At 43.0% G+C, this 20438-nt stretch overlaps 1 protein-coding gene across 33 annotated transcripts in view; it reads left to right on the top strand.

Moving 5' to 3' along the window:
- The first annotated feature begins 2 nt into the window (after positions 1–2).
- PIKFYVE (phosphoinositide kinase, FYVE-type zinc finger containing) overlaps positions 3–20438 on the top strand; it is a 79691-nt gene continuing 59255 nt past the window's right edge. For 26 of the 33 annotated variants that reach the window (XM_054209463.1, XM_054209462.1, XM_054209459.1 and 23 more), the window contains exons 1-6: positions 3532–3713; positions 5278–5457; positions 11821–11939; positions 14746–14917; positions 15629–15836; positions 18323–18412. In XM_054209463.1, coding sequence (XP_054065438.1) covers positions 3542–3713; positions 5278–5457; positions 11821–11939; positions 14746–14917; positions 15629–15836; positions 18323–18412 — 941 coding nt within the window. In that variant the 5' untranslated portion in view covers positions 3532–3541. Of the gene's footprint in view, positions 131–690; positions 756–991; positions 1378–3531; positions 3714–5277; positions 5458–9613; positions 11014–11820; positions 11940–14745; positions 14918–15628; positions 15837–18322; positions 18413–20438 lie in introns of those variants that run through there. The other 7 variants (XM_054209460.1, XM_054209464.1, XM_054209465.1 and 4 more) reach the window with 7 other exon arrangements.

Here is a 20438-nt window from a genome sequence, read left to right as displayed (position 1 = left end):
GCGCCCGATGCCCCCTTGTGAGGAGGCCGCGGCAGCACGTACCGCGCCGCGGCCGTCCCACCGGGCCAGGCAGGCGGCAGCGCGGTGGGCTGCCCGCCGGGACGGGCCTTTTCCGCGCTCTCCCGAGACAGTAAGTGGCCTGCGCCGCCACAGATGGCGCTGGCAGGCACGAAGGCCTGGGCGCCGAGGGGGTTCGAGTGTGTCCGGGCTACTGGAGCGGGACCCGGGGAGGCTGTGCTGGCTAGCCTCCGGCGGCGGGGTGCCGGCGAAACGGCTCCGCTGCCCAGCCCAGGGAATATACGCGGACACACGGGCGGGCACGGACACGTTTGGTGGCGCTGAAGCGGCCATGTCGGCACTACGGCCGCCCGGGAAGCGGGGCTCTCCGCCCTGCGGGGCCGGGGTGGAACCCCAGGGAGGCACACTCGCCTGCCCGGGCTCCCTCCGCTGCCATGCTGGCGGCGGCTCCCACAGCCCGGAAGAAGCCTCCCGCCAGCGCGGAGGCGGAGCGCAGTGACGGGGCGGGGGACACCGCCCCACGGGCCCCGCCGGCGGGTGGATCCGCGCCGAGCCTCGATTGGCGATGCCTCGGCGAGGAGCGACGCCATCGGCGGGCGATTGGGCAGGGCTGGCGGCAGCGCGGCGGGTTGCTAGGGGCGGGCCGGCGCCGGGGAGGGCGGGGGGTGAAAAGAGGCGGAGCCGCCCTGGGCCTGCGCCCCGGCACCCCGCACCGACACTGCTGCCGCGGGGAGCAGGTGAGGACAGCCCTTCCGGCAGCGGGCGATCCCGCCTGGGCCCGCGGCAGGGACTCCCCGGGGTACGCGGACCCTCTCTGTGGGACCCGGCCCCGTCCCTGGTAGCGGTGCTCCTAGGCTGGCCTGGGGGTTGCTGCGTGGCCGCTGCCTGCGAGCAGCTTTCCGCTGCTTCCTTCCCGTACCCACGCAGGTGATCTTCCGGGTCCGCCATCCCAGCTGGGTGCCTCTCTGTGGCGGGGGAAGGTGGTGGGGCGTCCCCTTAACAGAAAGGAAAGCGAAGCCGCCCGCCCGGCGCCGGCGCAGAGGTTGGAAGCGCAGCCTGTGTGCGCGTGATGCAGTTATGTTTAAATTACGGCTGCTCAGCTTTTACGCCCGGGGCGCGTTAGCCGGGTGCCCGGGGGTGACATCCAGTGACGGGGAGTGGCGCGGCCCCTCTGGCGCTGAGCGGTTTGGGTCAGTTCCGTGGGGTGCGGGGTGTCCCAGCCGCTCCGGGTGCAGCTGCTGAACGCCTGCGGGGGTTCGCACCCGAACTCGTGCTCTCTGTTTTGTCGGTGGTGAATCGGTGATTGCTGAAGACGTTGCAGCCTAAAGTGTCTCTAGATATACCCCCCGTGGCTGTTTGGTAAGGATCCTGAGGAAGATGTGGTTTTGTGCCTGGTGACTGATATGTTGACCCCTTTCTGATTCCCCATAATACACGAATAAGTGACTATTTCCCTTTTTCTTGGAGGGGGAGGGAGTGTTTTCCTTTTAGTGGGAGAACTAAATCGCTTTGAGAATAGGTGATACATGCCGTAGCTAGTATGTTGTGCAGCACAGAAAATCCAGGTGTTTCTGGAGGCAATGCCAAGTACAGTGCTCGTCTTCTCAATCTGTTTTAATTAGGCTAGTACTGCTGTCACAGACGCAATTACTGTGTATTTTTTTTTCCCATGAAGCTAAAGTTTATTTTTCCAAAATCACATATATGAGGTGTGCAAGTTCAGAGACTTCCTTGATTTCCTGTCTTGCCAGGCTATATCCAATTGCTGGGAGATGGACGTAGTTTCTTGTAAGACTTCTGGTTGACTTGCTAACAACGTTTTTAATGTGGTGGTGTGTGTGGGAGCACAGCAGTGTCGTACATTCAACATTTAAAAAGCAAGTTATCAGTTGCCTTAAGTATTGAAGAAAAAATTCCAAATGTACCTGAAGACGTGCTCTTGATGGCATTTTCCATGAACTCTGGTATTTTAAGCATGTTCAAATTATCTGTTGGAATAATATTGCTGAAATGCACAACAGAAAAAAAAATACCATGACTTATGGGGAAGAAGGATGCGGAAGCATTGCAGGCTTAAGACTTGACCTTACATAAAGAACCTGACCAGACTTTCTCTTAGAACTTTGTGAATGACGTCCCTCTGTTTTCTTTCTTAAGGATATGTGAATATAAGGAGAAGCTCTGAACTGAAGGTGCTTACTATACAGAGCAACAAGGAAAAGTCTACTGAGAAGTTGTATGATTCACTCGCAGATACCATCTTTTGCGCGTTCGTTGCAGGAGTGGTCAAACCTTGCCACATGAGCTGCACGCAGCTTGTTAGCACTTCCAGTGTCACTTGTCAACCACCTGGATTTTCTCTGGACTGCATAGATTTTTAGCGTGGTTTCTTAGAAGGTGGAAGAAAATGTTCTAGTCAGCAAAATATGCCTGTAGATTCTAAGGAGCAGTTGTGGAAACTGGAAACTGGTATTTCATGAAGGAGCATGTATCAGCTGCTAAGCAGGAAGTAGACTCATACAGGGTTTTGATCCTTGGCACAGGTAAAAGTTAGCTGTCACTCGTAGGTTCCATCAGCTCCCCATGTTCCTGCTCCGTCAAATGTTTCACTAAGTCTTGCTTAAACAAAGATGAAGGCAGCCTAACAGACTAGAAGTGCAGGCTTAGTGAGGCAGAGTGGAAGAAATCAGGTGTGCATTGAGGTTAAAGAATATGGGCTGTGGGAAAGCATGACTCTTGGCCGTATGAAGGCTTTGGTACACAGTAAATAAGCTTAACAACTATGGCTTCCTCTAATATAGGATGTGGTTTGGCTTTTTTTTTTGTTTGTTTTTCCTTAACGTAGCTACTTTTGAAAACAAGGAAGTTTGGAGGTGTTAGATATGACAACAAATAAATGATACTTTGAATTGCTTCCCTAGAAACTTGCACAAGGCCCTGTATTGTAGTGTGGAGGGGAAGGAAGCGGTGTGCCACCAAACTTAATCTTTCAGTCTTGTTTTTGTTTGCAGTTCATTCGATTTCTCATTCTGAAGTGAACTTGGCCAAACGATGAGTGTCTTGTGCTTGCTGAGGCGTGCCTGTCTTCAGTTTTCTTGTTATAAGGGCTGCAGAAGTCACAGCATTGACAGCTCTTCTCTGGAGCTGAGATTAAAACTTCTTTGTGATATGCATGCAGACTCTCCATTGAAAATTTCAAGTTCCCATAAAACAGCATCTGGAGTGTGTAGTCAGGCAGTGGAGTGGCTGTTTACTTACTTTGATTGCTCTGGATGTTTAACTAGGAGCTCTGAATTGCTCTCTGCAGAGAGATGCTGATCTCTTGCTAATGGCTAGACAGGGGACATGGGCTCCTAACTCTGGCACTCTTGACCTGTGCTAATAGCCGATGTCTGTGGTAGATGAGGTGAATGTTTCCCACCTAGCATCTAACGAGACACCTTCTCTTCAGTTGACTGAAGATGTTCTGTTTCACCACCCTGTGTATAACGCATGTTGCTGAACTCTTTCCAGGGCACGTGAAATGGCCGCAGATGACAAAAGGTCTCCGACACTGGACTCTACCAGTGAACTACCTCATTCTCCTAGTAGTCCGTCTCATCTCACTCATTTCAAACCCCTGACTCCTGACCAGGATGAGCCTCCTTTTAAATCAGCCTACAGCTCTTTTGTAAATCTTTTCCGTTTCAGCAAAGGTAAGTGCTTGAAGAAATGTGTGTGTGTGGATTGTGTGCTGTCTGTTTTATTGATGCCCTCTGCTGCCACATAAACTTGTAAAAACACCTCTGAATACAAGAGTGTAATACAAGAGCCAGACGGCTGGCCAAATGGATAGTGTGTCAGTTCTTTTGTGAGGGATGTTGCATCTTGATTTTGCGTGACATAGTAGAGCTTTTCTGTGGGAGAAGATAGCCAGCATCTTGCAGCTAGAAATCTGTCGCTGCCCATGAAGGTCAGAGGCAAGCCAGTTAGCAGATAGCATTGTATAGGTTCTTAGCTGAGCATCTGGGTTTCCTTTGCCTGTATGAAGTTTTTTTGGGCTAAAAGCAGGAGTAATGCTCTGCCAGCCTATATGAGCAAAATATGTGCCTGTCCTTCCAATGCAAGTTCTTATTCCAGACTTCCTCCGCTCCTCGCCTTCCTCTGCATCTTGTACCGTCAGTTGGGCGGCAGCTGAGCTGCAATAAAGCAGTGTGTTTACAGGAAATCCACCCTTAGTTTGCATGTCTTAGGTATTCACCATCAATAGGTCTGAAGTGTTAGGAAGGTTTTCTATATTAAAAGGTACTACTTGATTTTGGCCTTTGTGCTACGTGTATCGTGAAACTCTTAGATTCTCAGTGGCAAGCTCTTAAAGAACCATGTGAGGTTTTCTCTCTCTTTTGTTTCAAAGAAATATACTGCAAAGAGTGGTGAATGAATGCACCTTGGTTTTGTACAAAACCTGTGTTTCTCTTTGCAGCAAATGGCAACTGGTCAGCTGCCTTTGTTTAGTCTGTTCGCTGTCCAGCTCTGTTAAGCATATTTCTCAGTGTTTGGGCTTGGGAAAAAGGGCCAAGATAGCTTTTTGCATAAGCAAACTGATCTGTTCAGACTCTTATTATGCAGAATGAAAAATAATTACTTGGTATGACTGCTATTAGTTTGCATAGTAGAATATCTCCCATCATTATTAATTTATTGAAAGTAGTATAAGACGTGGTCAATATTGGCTTCACTTGTTTGTCTCTGAGAAATGTAGCTGGAGTCAGCAAAGTATTGTGTTGTAGGAATGGTAAAACAACCTTGAAACAGCACACAAAATGGGCATGTTACTGGAATCATTGGGAACCTGTCTATACTTGATCCTCTGATGGAAAAGGGTGGTTTATTAAAGGCTGTGGTAACTTTAATGTGGCCTCAGTGCTGGCTTCTAACATAACTGAAAAACTCTTTTCAGGGCAGAAGCTGATAATCAAGTGTAGCTATTCCATAGAGCAAGAATAATTAATGTTTGTTGGTTGGTTTGTTTGTTTAGATACTTTTCACAGCAGGGGTATTTCTGAAATAGCCTTAGCCTTGACAGACAAGTTCTACATACTGACCTGTTTCCATGTTTTGTATGGTACTTTTCAGACAAAAATTTCATACATTTTATTATGTATGATCGTGATCCAAACAAGCTATTTATGACAGTTTTTTTACCCTTAGTTTTGCATGCACTACTATTTTTCTTTATCATGTCTGAACAGTTGTTTTTTTGCTTTTTGTCAACTCCAGATGATGGCAGGCTTTCATCCCCGGCAGAGAGAGCAGAGGCAGGACAGAGTGATCCACAAGCGTTGAGTGGTGGCTGGTCCAGTCCTCAGCATCCCACCAGGGCTCAGTCTCTGAGGTCACCGGTTCCTTACAAAAAACAGCTGACTGGTGAGCTGCAAAGAAGATCTTCTACAACTCTGGGTAATTTCAGCTTTCTGTGCTGCAAGGGAATGTTGTACTAGCCAGTCTGGGATGCTTCAGAGTGAAGTGGAAGGAAGTGAACAAAGGTTCCTTGACTGTCTAGATTAATAGCAGAATTTGGTATCAGGTATCAGGCTACACTACTTCTGTTAATGAGGTTGCACTTTAACCTCAGAAGCATGTTCCCTCCACCCGTCTTAGTGTTCCAGCAAGACACTGTTGTTGGGGCTCTGTTTTTCAGTTACAAAACAGTCTGGAACAGAAGAGGCTGCCAAAAAACATCCAACGACTTAAAGTCATTTGAACCTTGATCCTGAAAATTTCTGCTTTGTCTTGAGTGACTTCGGTTTCTTAACAGCCGCATGCAAACTATAACTTCAGAGCTCAGCCTAAATGGGGTTGATGTTTGTGTCTTCAGGGGAGTTATAAATGCAGGGTTTTGCTTGTAGTTGTTCTGAGGAGAATTGAATAAAAACTTGTATCTAAACCCTTTTTATTCCTAACCTTGAAACTATTACCAGATGCCATACCGAATCTCTTTTTAGCTGAGATGGGAATTGAATGGGATTTCAAAGGTGCAACTGTGTAATGGCTTTGTGAAGATCTGGAAGAGCTAGTAAGTAGGTTGCAGGGGTCCCTCTTGAGATCTGCCTAGTTGTGGTCAGCCATTTGTGATAGCCTTGAGTAAACTGCTAAGCTGGGTAAAAATCCTGTGCAGGACAGTATTTCCGAGAGAACGGTACCTAGTGCAAACAAATAAGATCTTAAATGTTGTTAATCTGTACGGGACTTTTAGATAGATGTCTAGTCTTGGTAACCAGGCAAAAGTCCCGTACAGATAACTAGCATTTTCATCTTTCTAAGTCATTTGCATACTTAGTTGAACACATTCATCATCTTCCTCCTTGCCCTCCAGTACTGTTCGTACTATTTAGTTGTACCTGTCACAGCTAAATGAATTAGGGTGGGTTTTTTGTTGTTGGTTTTTTTTCTGAAGCTTTTTCTTAAATGTCCCAAGTACAGCAGCGTGCTCTTGGCTGATTTGCTGATTTACTTTACTTCATTCTTTGTTACCTCTTTTAAATCACTTGGAAGTTATCTGGGGATTACAGGTTAGAAACCTTTAGGTAAGGTAGGTTGTTCAGTACTCAGAAGGCAGAAATAATCTTGCAGTTTGACTTCCACTGGGAGTAGACAGACAGGGAGGTGAGACTCAGTCTAAGGTGTGGGGGAGGAACTGTTGCTGCAGTGTTCCAGCTCCTTTTCAGGACCTCCATTCATGTCCCTGGGTTTGGATGAAAGTATGCTCAGAAATATGTGATGATGAATCAGCCTGGAAAGAAGTAAAGTTAGACCAAGAAGGAATTGCTGGCTTTTTGAAGAGATTTCTGTGATATTGGGTGCTGAGTGGCCTGACTCACTATTGAGGATCTTCCCCCAGATAACCTCGGTGCTGTAACAAATGTGAACTCTGTGTAATGCAAGTCAAAGTGTACTATACTGGTGAGGAGGTTTCAGGGGAGTTTTTCTGGCCATCTCACTGTAGTTGAAGAGGGGAAAAATATTTGCATCTTTCTTTCTCCAAAACACAGGCATTGCTTTTTTTGAAGCAAACTTTAAAAAATTAATTTTCATGCCTTCTTTTGTCTTAAAAGGTGCTGAATAATCAGGTCTTTGAGGATTTCTGAACATTGAGCAGAGGAGAATTTTACTTCTGCCATTGCAGCTGATTCTGGGCTGCGCAAATAATTGTAGAAACTACTCTCATATCTAAAGAATGAAAAGTATGAAAAGAAGTGATGTGATTTACATAAACACTGAGATTGGTAGGTCAGTCAGTGACAGTGAGGTGTCTAGTCTAATTGAGTTTTCTTGTAACCTTGTATCTGCAGGCCTGTAAATGTCTCTCTAGGCTTGGCCATTACTCAGATACTTCATAACATTGGCAAGTGTAGGTGGGAAAATGCTTAAGTCCTTCACAAAGGTCTCTCTAGCCTGCGCACGTTCAAATAACGTGCCAAGCTTAAGCAAACTGAAAGGAATAACTAAATAAAAGGCAGCCGGTGGCTTTAAACAGTGATGGAATGAAATTGCTCTTGAAGATGCTGGCTCCCACCCCTCATCTGTCCATTATCTTGCACTGTCTGCATAGCAGATACTCCCAGTGTTCAGGGACCATGCTGGGTGACAACTGCAAGTGCAGAACAACATGGGGGGATGGTGGCTTTTGTAGGAAACTGTCTAGAATCAAATATGTAGGATTTTGGTGGTGTGCTTCCCATTTGGGACTGCTTACACAAAAACGTTATAATGGTACCTTACTGGCTTTTGTGAAAATAGGAGAAGCCACTGGATGCCTAGCTTACGTCAGAGATGCTTTGGGGGTTGTATGGCTGAAGAACCAGTGCCGAGAATTTACATTGATTTCTGTGGCCTCGCTGTTGGGTAATCTGTTGCATCCTCATGTGCTGGAGTAGGGTGCTGGGAAGCTGGTATCATTTGTACAGAGACAGTGAGCCCAGCTGCTTGTGTTGGACAGCATGGGTCCGTGTGTGCTGTCGGCTGAGTACTTTCAAGGTGTACCTAGTGAACCAAAATAGTCTCGGATGGAGATAATGTCACAGCTTGCAAATCCAGTTTAAGGAGAACTAGAAATGCTGACCAATTGGAGAGGGAGCATTGGAGTAAAAGCACTCCTAGCTTGTTACCCTGTCATGCAGGATAACGCTGTTAATGCTAGACAATTGTAGGAGACTGGCAGTAATAGGGAATGGCAAAGGAGCTTAGTAGGAGTAAGGAAAAGCCAACAATCATATGAGGGGGAAGAAGGCCTGAGGAAAGCCTGTGGTGGTTATCAGGAATCCTAAAGAACATGACTTATTACCAGAGCATCTTTTATCTTGAAAAAGGTTTTGGAAAATGAAAGTGCATGCTGTAAAATGAAGTTAAGGAGAGCTTTCATAATTTCATGCCAGTACTTTGTATAGCTGGGGGAAGATGCAATGTTTGAACTGTGATAATGGACTTGAATATGAAATGGTATGCTTTGGCAGTGAATAACTGGAAAGCAATTCACATTGATTGGTATTAGCAAAACTATGGTATCTCTGGCGGAGGTATTTGTTCATTGTTGAAACTGTGAAGCTCTCTGTTGTACCTCTTGTGTTAGTGTGTGGTCAGCTCTCTTCCTGTAAACTCAAACTAGCAGTTAAGTTACAACAAAGTAGTTCTTGTAGTGTTTCATTCACTGTAAAATGAATGCTAAAATACATAGGGTCATGAAAGAAACTCGGGAAAAATATATTTCAGTGATTCAGTAATTGAGAATGCAGAACAATTGCATGACTTACTGAGCAAGTCTTTCTGTAGCCTGAACTCAGAAGAGTGTACTGAGTAGGCAGTCATAGCTGGAATGGTGTTGCAGGATCTTTCCCAGTGATGACAGTTCAGGTGGGAAGAGTAGGAAAAAGGGGAGGAAAACATACAGTATTTCAGAGGATGTATAGATTTTGCCAAGGATTGGCAGCCATGAATACACGTAAGAAGGTTGAAATATGAGTATTCTTTTTTTCCTAGCTTTAGGAGTTAATTTTTAGCTTAAGAAGGATAAATAGGTTGGAAGTAAGTCAAACTGAAAATCTAAACTGGCTTCCTTGGGTATATTGAGGTTTTGTTCAGTGAACACATAGAAGGGAAGGGAATGGATAAGAAAAACACAATTGTTGCATAAACTGGTAGTCCTGAAAAGATGTGTTCCACTGAAGGGCTGAGATGCAGACGGGTTTTGTTAAATGCAAAATGATATCAAGTGAAAAATTACTGTCTTTTATGAGTGTTTGGCTAGGGAAGAAGAGTAAATAGATGAGGATATGTTAGAGTTGTGGACTGAGAAAGTACAATAAGGACTCTGTATCTCAAAACCATGAGGAACCTGTCTTCACTTTGTTTTTGTGCTGGTTGGGCAATGGCAGGCAAGAGTTTGTGAAGATGATCTGGTTGTTATAACAGATAAATAGCGCTTAAGTGAAGTTTCATTTTATTTTAAAAACATAATTTATTTTGTGTAATTTTAGGTGTCTCTGGGGGTATGTGTTGGTTTTTGAGTTTTTTTTTTTGGGGGGGGGAGGTTGGGGGGTGTGTGTATTGTGGGTTTTTTGTTTATTTGGTTTTTGGTTGGTTGGATTGTTTTTTAAGCAGCATTTTTTTTCTTCAGGAGCACTAAAAACGCTTACCACTACTTAGATGTGTAAGTGTGCTCAACCCTCGTGGTCTCAAATCAAAAGAAGATATGAAGTCTCTTTAGAGACCTGATGGCAGTTGGGATGATGATGTGGGCAAAGCAAGAAAAATAGTCTTACAGTTCTGTGTTTGTGGAAAGGAATGTGAGTTTTGCAGATTAGATGGTGAAATATAGTTGCAATGCTGAAAACGTACATCTATAAATTGTGCGTGCATTAACTGAGAAAATGGCTGTGGTATTGATAATAATGGAATTTGGATCGGGAGTAAGAGTTAACCTAAGATTGATACATGTGAATCCTTTCATAAGGTTGGTGGTTTAGACAGCGTGTCCTGTATTGCAGGAGTGATAACTTCTTAACATTCTTGCTATACAGTGTTCTCCCCCAGAAAGGGAGAAATCAAGTGATTGAGAAGGAAGAGCACCAGCTGAATTTTAATCTGAGACTTGGTCACCTTCTGTAGTATAAACAGGTGAGCCATGTGCTCCTACTGCTGATGGCATGCTTTTTCTAATGTAGATGACATTTGACATTGTTTTATGTAAGACAGAAAAGGGCATTTAACTAACAAGAGAGCCAGTGTGGAGTTACCTGTGGCATTTCTTCAGTGCTGTGTATATTCATAAGTTAGGAGTCAGTTGGCTAACAAGATTTGTAGCTTGTTAGTCAGGAAGCCTGATAATAGTTTTTTGAATTGGAAGCAACGTTTATGGAAAGAAGATGCTCTTGAAATCAAAAGTTACATCAGGAAAGCCCAGGAAGTAAATGCAGCATAGATCTTGTCATAGAAGTAAGGAGGAGCCAAAGGTTTCTATGGTATTATCAGTGTTTTCTTGAAATATTCATGTCCCTTCAGTTACCCTAAAATATTCAACTTGGTACTGCCCAAAAGTATAATTGTGATTATTTTTTTTTGTTAAACAGTAAATTCCAAGTGGCTAGCCACAGAACTGGGTTTAAGCACTTTAGAATCTCTTTAAAATCATCTCCTGTTGTGGATTCTTTGTTGTACAGAGGTCATTAAGCAGCTATATGTGGGCTGATTAACTAAAAATACCTACTAAGAACCTGAAGAGGAGGCATGGAATCCCGCAGTTTTAATCACAAGACTCGCAGAGTTTTGATCTGCTGCGCACAAAGGAATAGCCTGGTCGTTACTGCGCGGCAACAGTTAACACGCCTCTGCTAGTGCTGTCAGCGTTCCCGCTGACATCAGTGGTATCTAAAGCAGTCAACAGAAAGCAGCCATGTCTGCCCTTTCCGTGCTAAAGGGAATCAAAATAAAATGCTAGTCAGATGGAGAGCAGCGACGCTGGTAAGAAACTTTAAACTGTTCAGAAAAGCTTTTGATGTAGGAAAGTGACTCTGAAAATGTTTAAATGTTCAGGTAAATACAGCACTGTGTTCGCAGATCCTTCTGGAGAGAAGGATCCTATTTGTAACTTGTACGGCAATGCTTCAGAGTAAGCTAGCATTTTATCGGAAAGAAATTAACTGCATTACCTTTTGATTCAGGAGTCTTGTTGCTATAATTAATCAAGAATGACTGTACAAGTTCTCAACAACTTACCTTTTTTCTTAGAAAATGACAAAAAACCCTCAAAAATGTGAACTTCTGGATGCATTTTATTCTGAGTTACTGTTTCTAACAGAATCTGAGCAATTGAGTTCTGAGACTTGCTGTACTAATTTATAAATAAATTCAGGTTAAGGCATTGGCTTATACCGGTCCTAGAATGAATGTGAATATTGCTGCAATTATTTTTGTAAGTATTAATATCCTAGAGGGCATTCTAAGATGAGACTTCAGTGCTTTCTAAAAGACATTTGCAAGGTTCAAATAGTAGGTTGAAAATAACCTCACTTCTTTAAAGGATGTTTTAATTCTCAGAAATCGGCTCTTGTAAACACAGAGGACGGTATTTAAACTGTCAGTCAAAGCAAGCTGTCTGCATCAGAAGCTCCTTTTGGGGAAGAAGAGTGCAAGGGCATGAAGCGATACATGCTGTAACTTCGTAAAGTGACATATGTGGAGGTTTCTCTTTCTAATGGGGTTTTGTCTTGTGATGTGAATGTTGATGTATCATGGAAGAAATGAATACTACTCTCCCTTGCCTTCCAGACAATCGAAGGAAAGTAGAACCGCCTCTTGGAGGTCATGATCCTCGAACAGCAGTTCAGTTAAGAAGCCTCAGCACCGTTTTAAAGCGCCTCAAAGAAATCATGGAGGGGAAGAGCCAGGTACTTCTGAGGGATTTGTAGGCCAAACTATCTAGCAATTGAACTGTTTACTGGGCTTCTCTGAGCTTCACTTTTAGATACATCACAGGGATTTTTTCAGATGTTTGAAGGTTGAGTGAATAAACTCAAAAATCATTGCGTGAGTGCAGGGGAAACAATTCAAGTTGTTGCTGACTTTTTGACGTGTCAAACATCTGTCATATTGTGGGAGTGAAACATTGCAGTTGCTCAGCTTCTTGAACTTGGACCAGATGTTCTCATTTTAGACTCCTTCCCACTTCTGTATTACCTAATCTAGTATTACCTGATGGTTTTCTCCCTTGAAGGCTAACTGTGGTCAGGTAAAACACATTGACCCTCACAAATAGTAATGAGACTTCTGAGGATGAATTAAATCTGCCACTTACTGTGGTAATGATTGGTCAGCAATACTTGCTTGAAAGGCTTGTCCTGTTAATCAATTTTGATTCAGTTGGATAAGGGTCTGGTGGTTGCTACTGACTTGCTGGTTTCACCTTGCTCTGCTGAGTTGGACCATGCCTTTAAGAGGAGGATCTAGTTGAGAGAAGAAGCCACAACTATTTATAAGTGATGATATAAATAGCTGTGTCTGGGAGCAAGACACAAACAGGCAAAAGTACATTTAATTAAACTGAACGGAGAGGAAAAGGCTTTTGGCTTGGTAGCTTTTACAGGTAGACGTTGAGTAAACTCACTTAGCTTCCAGTACTATTCTGCTTGTAAGAATAATTTTGCGTTGTCAGAAAGGGTGAAACTTTTAAGGGTGAAACAAAAGCCTTTCATTGAAGTTATCAGGGCATTGAGTGTGGCCCCTACTAATATTTCAGTTTGTGGCAGCTTCTGAAGGCCCTGGAGCTTTTCAGACATCTTTGAAGCTATTGGAGAAGTATTCAAACAGACAGGATGCAGCAATAAATGAGTATGTCTAGATCTTTCTTTGAAAGTGGTGTGTCGTCAGTATGCTGACTTCTGTACAAATGGTAATGCATCGTTGCCCTTGACTGCAGCCACGTCTTGGATCGAGTCACTCCAGGCAACAATTTCTTCCTACTGTGGACTTGGCCTATCTCTACAGGAGACCACTTTACTGTTGTAGAAAGCACGTGTCAGATCCTGGAGGGTGCTGCTCTAATCAACATCTACTGCTAACAGACTTCTGTTCTGAACCCTTCCATGTAGGCTGTTCTCGTCATGAGTGTTGGCTCAGCTCTGACTTGAGTAAGGCAGAGAGCTGGAAGCTGCCACCGGCAATGGCTGGGTTTCTAAACACCCAGTCATGCGCAAGTAGGGCAGAGGCCTTGTGGGAGAGATGGTGGGCAGCGGCACCGCTGCTTGGAACAGCCACTCTCTACGTGACAAAACCAGAGACTTGGCTTATCAAGTAAAGCTGCAGCAAAAACTGTTAATCGGCAGCTTTGCAGCACTTCCTCGGCAAAGCTTTTCAACTGCATCTTTCCCTGCTTGAAGCTTTGTGTTCATCATAAAAATTTCTAGACTCTCTTGAACACTAGATGCCTTGAGCAGTCTTTGACCTCTTTTATGTATGAGTTTGGGTGAGGACAGCATGAAATTGTTGTCTTGTTGATCATAGCTGTTTTGGTCTCAAAATTGGTGTAGCAGCTATGTTAAACTTCGCTTTGTGAACAAGCAAAAATAAAGCCAAATTCAGGGCATGCTTTTTTTTTTTTGTTATGTGAACATCAGAGTATGGATCACCTTTCTTCTCTGTGGGTTACAGTTATGGGTTGTTTTGAGAAAATTCTTGCAGCACTTTCTCTTCCTAGGAAAAACCCAAAGTATTCAGTCCCTCTGAAAAGGCTTATTGCCAGAACTGAACTCTAGCAAAGAGTGTTTCGCAGTCACAGCTGTCATGTGACCATTAGCAGTTGTCTCCATCCATGGTAATTGTAGCTGGTGTGCTCAGAATCATAATGGAGAGATTTGTCTTGCTTTGTTTATAGCTACACCACCAAATGGAAGTTTTAACTCTTTGTTTTCAGGTCTTAAATCAAGACAAAAATTCCTGTGGCTGCATCTATGCTGCAAATCAGTATATGTTGTTATCTGCTGAATGTGTATTCCACAGTTGTCTTCACAGAGCAGTTAACCCAGAGTTTTGAAACATCATTCTGGGACACAGGTTTTTCCAACTGTTTACTGGGGTTTTGAAGAATTTGATCATATAACAAAACTTTTTACATCTATCTGTTATCCTTTCAAAGTACATCCCAGTATTAGCTGTTGAAATGATCTACCTGCACTGATAATTCCTGATAACTTGATTTACCCCTGAATAACAGCTTTCACTAATGTGTGGGTTTTGTTTTTGTGGTGTGTTGGGTTTTTCTGGGTTTTTTTGTTTGTTTTGTTTTGTTTGTTTATTGGTTTGGTTTATTTTTTTCTAACTGTGCTGATTGAGGGCCTGTCAAGTGCTAGGGGCAAATGAGAGAGAAGAGCAATCAGTGCTTCATATGTTTGTTTCTTCTTGACCTTTATCTACAGCTCATGATAGTTTTTTATCTGCTTTGCTTCCATCTTGGATCAAGAATGCAAAGACTTACTGGACTTATTTTCACAGTTAACTCTCTCAGCCTTCTGGCTCCCTATAAAACCACATGAAAAATCTTTTCTGTGCATGTGTGTGCTTATACACAAGAAGGTGCACACACACGTATATGAATATGTGAAATTGTTCTTTTCATGTGCACAGTCTGTAAAGCAATTGTGAATCTGAGCATGCTTTTTTATTTACAAAAAAGTTTTTGTCCGCTGCCTTCCCTTTTAGGACAGTGACTTGAAGCAGTACTGGATGCCTGACAGCCAATGCAAAGAATGCTATGACTGCAGTGAGAAATTCACCACCTTCCGGCGGAGGCACCACTGTCGGCTTTGTGGGCAGATCTTCTGTAGCCGATGCTGCAATCAGGAAATCCCTGGAAAATTCATGGGCTACACAGGTAGGGTTTATCTGTTGAGAAGCAGAATGTTCTCTGTGTGCTCAGGTCTGTTTGAACTACCGCATTTTAGATTCTGGCATCTGCTAGAGAATGCTGTACAGGTCTCTAGTGGGCTTAGAAATAAGCAAAAAGAATCACAGGACCTAATTCTACCAATTTCTTCATGCACGATGGTGGATTATGCTATGTCTGCTTATTTTTACCTACACTACGTCCACGATGACAAAGCAAATATGGCCACTATTTAACAATGATGTTTACTACAAGAAGTGTGCTCGAGTAAAAGCTACTCATAGTAATGGTAGTTTTAAAATGTAATGAGCCACATGTTCTAATTGAGGGTGAGGGGAAACTCTTTCAAATACGAGTTACCAAACTCTAGGCATCTCCTGATGGAGGTAATGATTTCCAGGTATGACCTAGTATGTCATATCTGACTGGCTATTGTTGTACCATGATTTCTGTGTGCACATGTGCTGTCTCTCCCTTACTGATCATGTGTTACGCATCATTTGACTTGGGGAAATTCCCCAAGTGTATAATTATCTGGGATTTTGCTCTTTAAGGGAATATGAGAACTAGTGTTAAACAAGCAAAGAGGTTTTGAAACAGGAAATCCTTCTTTTCTCACCACTACGCACCTCTTATCCTGTAGGAACAGAGTACTATTTGTTCCTGTTCAGTTACACTCTCTGGTTCCCCTTTCCATAGGGGATCTCCGAGCCTGTACTTACTGCCGGAAAATAGCCTTAAGCTATGCACACTCCACAGACAGTAACTCCATCGGAGAAGACTTAAATGCTCTGTCAGATTCTGCGTGTTCTGTATCAGTGCTGGATCCTGGCGAGCCTCGCACACCAGTTGGGAGCCGTAAAGCTAGCCGCAACATCTTTCTGGAGGAGGATCTAACCTGGCAAAGGTAAAGTAAATGACTTCATACTGAGCTTTAGAATCTTAACTGTGTCTTCAGGCTGACGCCTGCCTAGACAAAAGCTGGTAGTTTACATCTAGGAAATTTAGAAGTGTATCTCCTGTAAAAACAATCTAATCCTGTGCTTGCTTCTAATATTCTTCAAGTTGAAATGTGGAAACTTCTGAAGTGGAGTTTTAAATTATTTGCAGTTCTTCCTTTAACCTATTGAATCAGTGATTCTATACCAGTGACAGAGCAGGCTTTTAGCTTCAAATTTTAAAAAGGCAAAACCAAAAAAACTTCCCTTCTAACCACAAGTGTGTTGGGAGGTAAATCGGTGTAACACTGATGCTTTACCTGTCAGGTTTTGCATTGGGCAACAGAGTATAGGAGGTGTTGTCTGTGTAAACAAGAGAAAAAATGTGTAAGTAACCAGCTGTTTCAACTGAAGCGGGATTGAAAGGACAGCTGTAAAGGTTCTGTGATCTTCTTTCACAGTATATTTCTTCTTATTGCTCTCAAATGAGAGGATCTTTATTTTTGGAAGATGAATAAAAGAACACTGTACTTTTTCTCAAGTGGTATGCAAGTTAATTTCTGAGGACTTTGATTTAATTTAATGTGGGGGGAGGAAGAAATAATCAGATGTGGTGTTTGTTCTCATTTCCCTAAAAACAGAAGAACAGGCAGGTGTGAAACTACTGAGAAGGTCTTGAGTCAGAGCCTTTTTTTAACTGAGGGATAGTGTTAGTGATATGTGCCTCTCAGCAGATCTCTTCTAGTGATTCTGACAGTATTAAAAAAAAAAATCTCAAAAACAACTGTCTTCAGAAAATGCCCTGACTCTTGCTTTGCATGTTGCTTTTCAGAGTATGGTGCTCCTATGTAGAAGCAATTAAATAATCATCTTTAGGCCTAAATAAAGGAAAGTACTTCTAGTTTAATGTCATGGTCACTTAAAGCAGTAATGTTGCGATGCTTGGGATAAATACTACCAAATATTGAATTAGGGAATAAGTATACGTGCTCACAATGCTTCTCTTCAGGTGTACAAAATAATTGAAGGTATCATTAGTGCTTTCTTCTGATGTGTTATTAGTATCTTTATTATGGCAATTCAACAACTTGTATATGTGAACATGTAAAGAAAGTGTATCTTTATTTTGGGCAGCTTGTGGCACTCAAGAAAAATACCGCCTATTCTTGAAAGGTTGATAACTCTGTACAAGAACACAGTCTTGTTGGGAGACACTGAATAAACACGGGCTGCTTTTGTGTGTGAGAGGGAGAGAGACTGAGATTAGGAAGTTTATTGTTGTTTTAGGAGGATTAAAATTTTCTTCAGTGCTTGTTGCTCTTAAAATGTAAAACTTTTGCAGTGGGCTTCAGTGCTTTTTTTTAAATACTTACTTGTTAAGTTTCTGATTGACCTTCAGTGGTTTAAACTCAAGATATTGAACTTAAACGGCACCACAGTGTAAAGTGGCAACTCACAGCTTCATAATGGAAACAGAGTGTGGTTTTTTTTTTTTTTCTTATTTGTGACTTCTGCGTGAGAAGTAGTTTGCTTCAGAGGAAAACTTGGGAGTTGAGTCACTTCCCAAAATAATGTATCTGAGGTAGGGCTCTTGCTGCTCCTGCTGTCATATGCTGCAAGGCAGTGAGAAAAGCATTTAGGGGAGTGATGCTTTATTTACTTGTCTGACATTGCTCTGCTCTTTGGGCAGATGGAACATGGAAGCGTGGGCTCCTGCTTTAACTACCTTGAAGGGCCATGTCCTTTAAAAGTGAAGGAGTGCTGTACTCTGGGCAAGTACAGCTACTCAGGCAAAGTTGTATTGTGTGCATTTTCTCATGAAAAACATTTATCATGCTAGTAACATGTCTACGTCCCAGAGCACAGATGGTACAGCTGTATCAGTTAGAGTGTAGTGGCTTGTATCTGATACAGTTTTGTCAGTAGGAATTTATGTTGATGGTGTAGAGACATCTGGTCTCCTTCCTCCTGGGGTGGAAGGAAAAGGAGGACAAGGGTGATAGCGATCAGGTTAAACAATTACAGAAGGTTGTCAGGCTACCTTGGTAAAAGCTGTCTAGCAATAGCTATCGATAGCATTGCTTGGATTGCAAAGATGATGTGTTAGGGAGTTGGGGGCAATGCCTCTACCTCCAAAACACAAATAGCAGCCTCTAAGGAAGGAGGATGTGTAAGAAAGGGATATAGGGAAAGAGGGCAAGAAGGCAAGATAATACGAGAATTAGGAAGAGGCTGTATTGTCCAAGATTTGAGTCTGAAGGGAGAAGACCTCAGCACTGTCCTCCAGATATCATGGGCCTACAGATGGGGACAGATTTCCCTATTCCCTCATTGATTTAACAACCGTGGGTGTGAGAGAGAGGTAACATTAACTGTATTTTAATTCCAGCTATTCTGACACTGCTGTGTGTGGCAAATCTCTCAAACATCTCTACCATGCTCCTTTTCCTTGCAGTTTGATTCACCCAGACTCTTCAACTACCACGTTGTCTGCACGCCTTGGGTCTGTCCAGGAGGATGCAGGGAAGTCACCAGCTAGGAACAGGTAAACTAATCATATCTGAGTATTTTCTGTTATGGATGCACTCCTATCACACTCTTCACTGTAAAGCCTGTATTTTGGGACTTGTTTTTACTGAGCATGCTGTTTCATGTCTAAAATGGGATATCCCATTACCCTTATGTGATGATAAGGAAAGATCGTTTGTGTACACAAATGTACGACTTTTGGGGAACCTGTGGTTTGCTGCTCAGTCAGTCAAACAGAGGTGGTGGTGAAGAGGAGAGAAAGGGAAAGAAGTGGCTAAGAAAGGTAGAGTTCTGAGGAAGCTAAAGAAAAGGAAGTAACAAGAGACTTGGTAATGGGAGGCAAAGGCCGAGGTCATGGAGGAGCAGAGGTGTAGTTTTTGTTTGGTTTCTGTCTTCATCCTCCCCCTCTTCATCTGCTCTCTCTGCTCTTCCATTAAGTTACTTGTTTAAGTTACCAGGCTTCCTTAGGTTAAAATCCCATCATAGGTCTTTATGCAAGAGTGCTGGAATGAACTTGGAAATATTCATGCGAGCTTTAGTATAAATTGTGAGTGCTTGAGCTTAATCCCACTAACTAGGTTGGTATTAGAAGAACAAGCAATTTCCACTTCACAGTCCTTCTGCTATGGTTCTGGTTACATACTTCCATTATAGTTAAATTGGGGAAATAAAGGTGAGGCAAGGCTATGAGGAAGAGAACAAAAATAGTCCAAATTTCAGTGTTGGAGTCAGGAGACATTCAAAGACTTCTTTTCATTGGTGTAACAGGAATGCAGAACTCTTAGCAATTTGTAGGGATCTGGCAGGACCAGCGAAGGCTAGAGAACTCAGCTGAGAAGGATGCTGCGTGTGCCTTTCAGGGAACGGGCTGCTTGGAATCTTTAGCCTCTGTGTGATGGGAACGGTTAGGGCGACATGCACACTGTGCAGCTGAGAACTAAAGATCTCACCTAGGGGGAGTAAAATCCTGATGAATAAACTAGTACCAAAAAATCAATTCTGGGAAAACATGGCAAGGAGTCCAGAGTTAAAAGTTCAATGCGAAATAACTGCAGTGACATCAACAAAGGACTGGAACCTTGAGTATGCTCTCCTGCTTCCTGTTTGAATTGATGTCTGCTTTAAAAGGCCTTTGCTGTTTGCTCACGTGCGCAGTAGTAGGAGTCAGGCCCAAACTGCTCATTCAAGTTAAATTTTAACTCTGTGGCTGTTCGTGGCCTCACCATAGTGCTTACCTGTCTGGACTCACTTTTCAGAAGTAACAATGAGGTATAACCTATCTCTGTCAAAATTCTGAACCTGTGGAAACAAAGCTATTGGTTTTGAGCTAAGCACTGCTAGCCTTTAGATCTTCTCAAAGCAGCCATAGATGTTTCTTTGAGGCAAGCTTGACCATGCCTCTTCCTAGATGAGATGAAGCAAAAAAGATGCAGGTTGACTGCATTTAGATGCAGGTAGCGGAAGTTACTTAGTATTGTGTGTTTTCCCTGAGAGTGGGTGATATGTGTCTGTTTTTTCTTAGACTGGTCATTTATGGGGGAAATACTAGCACAACAGTCAAATGCTGCAAGTGGAAGGATTCAAACTTCTCCTTTGCGGGTTCTAAAGGATAAGGATTTTGACTGCAAAATCTCCTCCTCTGTTTTTAGAAAAGATAAATATAATAAAGTCCCAGATGTAGTTGGTGATGATGAAGACACAGATATGAAATCTGACTGTTTAACTCTTGCTTAATGTGCTTTTACACAAATTAAAAATCCCTGCTGCTTGCAGGCTAGGTGGCACAGTTAAAGTAGCTGTTGCAAAACAACTGGGAGGAGTGCTTAATGATGGACTTTCACGTCAGTCTCATCTTCCGCATAAGAATGCTTTCTGTTAAGCTGCATAACTCTGTTAGAACTAACTTTGTTTAACTTGAGAGCATCTGAACAGTAGAAGACTGACAGTTTTAGCCTGCTTTGAATGCCTATGACAGATAGTTTTTGCTTATCACCCCTAGATGTATATGGATGTAGTGCCAACATAGTTTCCTTTGATTCTGC

This window comes from Rissa tridactyla, chromosome 7 (assembly GCF_028500815.1).
Source record: "Rissa tridactyla isolate bRisTri1 chromosome 7, bRisTri1.patW.cur.20221130, whole genome shotgun sequence".
In the NCBI taxonomy this organism is placed as follows: domain Eukaryota; kingdom Metazoa; phylum Chordata; class Aves; order Charadriiformes; family Laridae; genus Rissa; species Rissa tridactyla.
The sequence above is the reverse complement of the archived record's forward strand: the minus strand, read 5'-3'. Positions and strand labels throughout refer to the sequence as shown.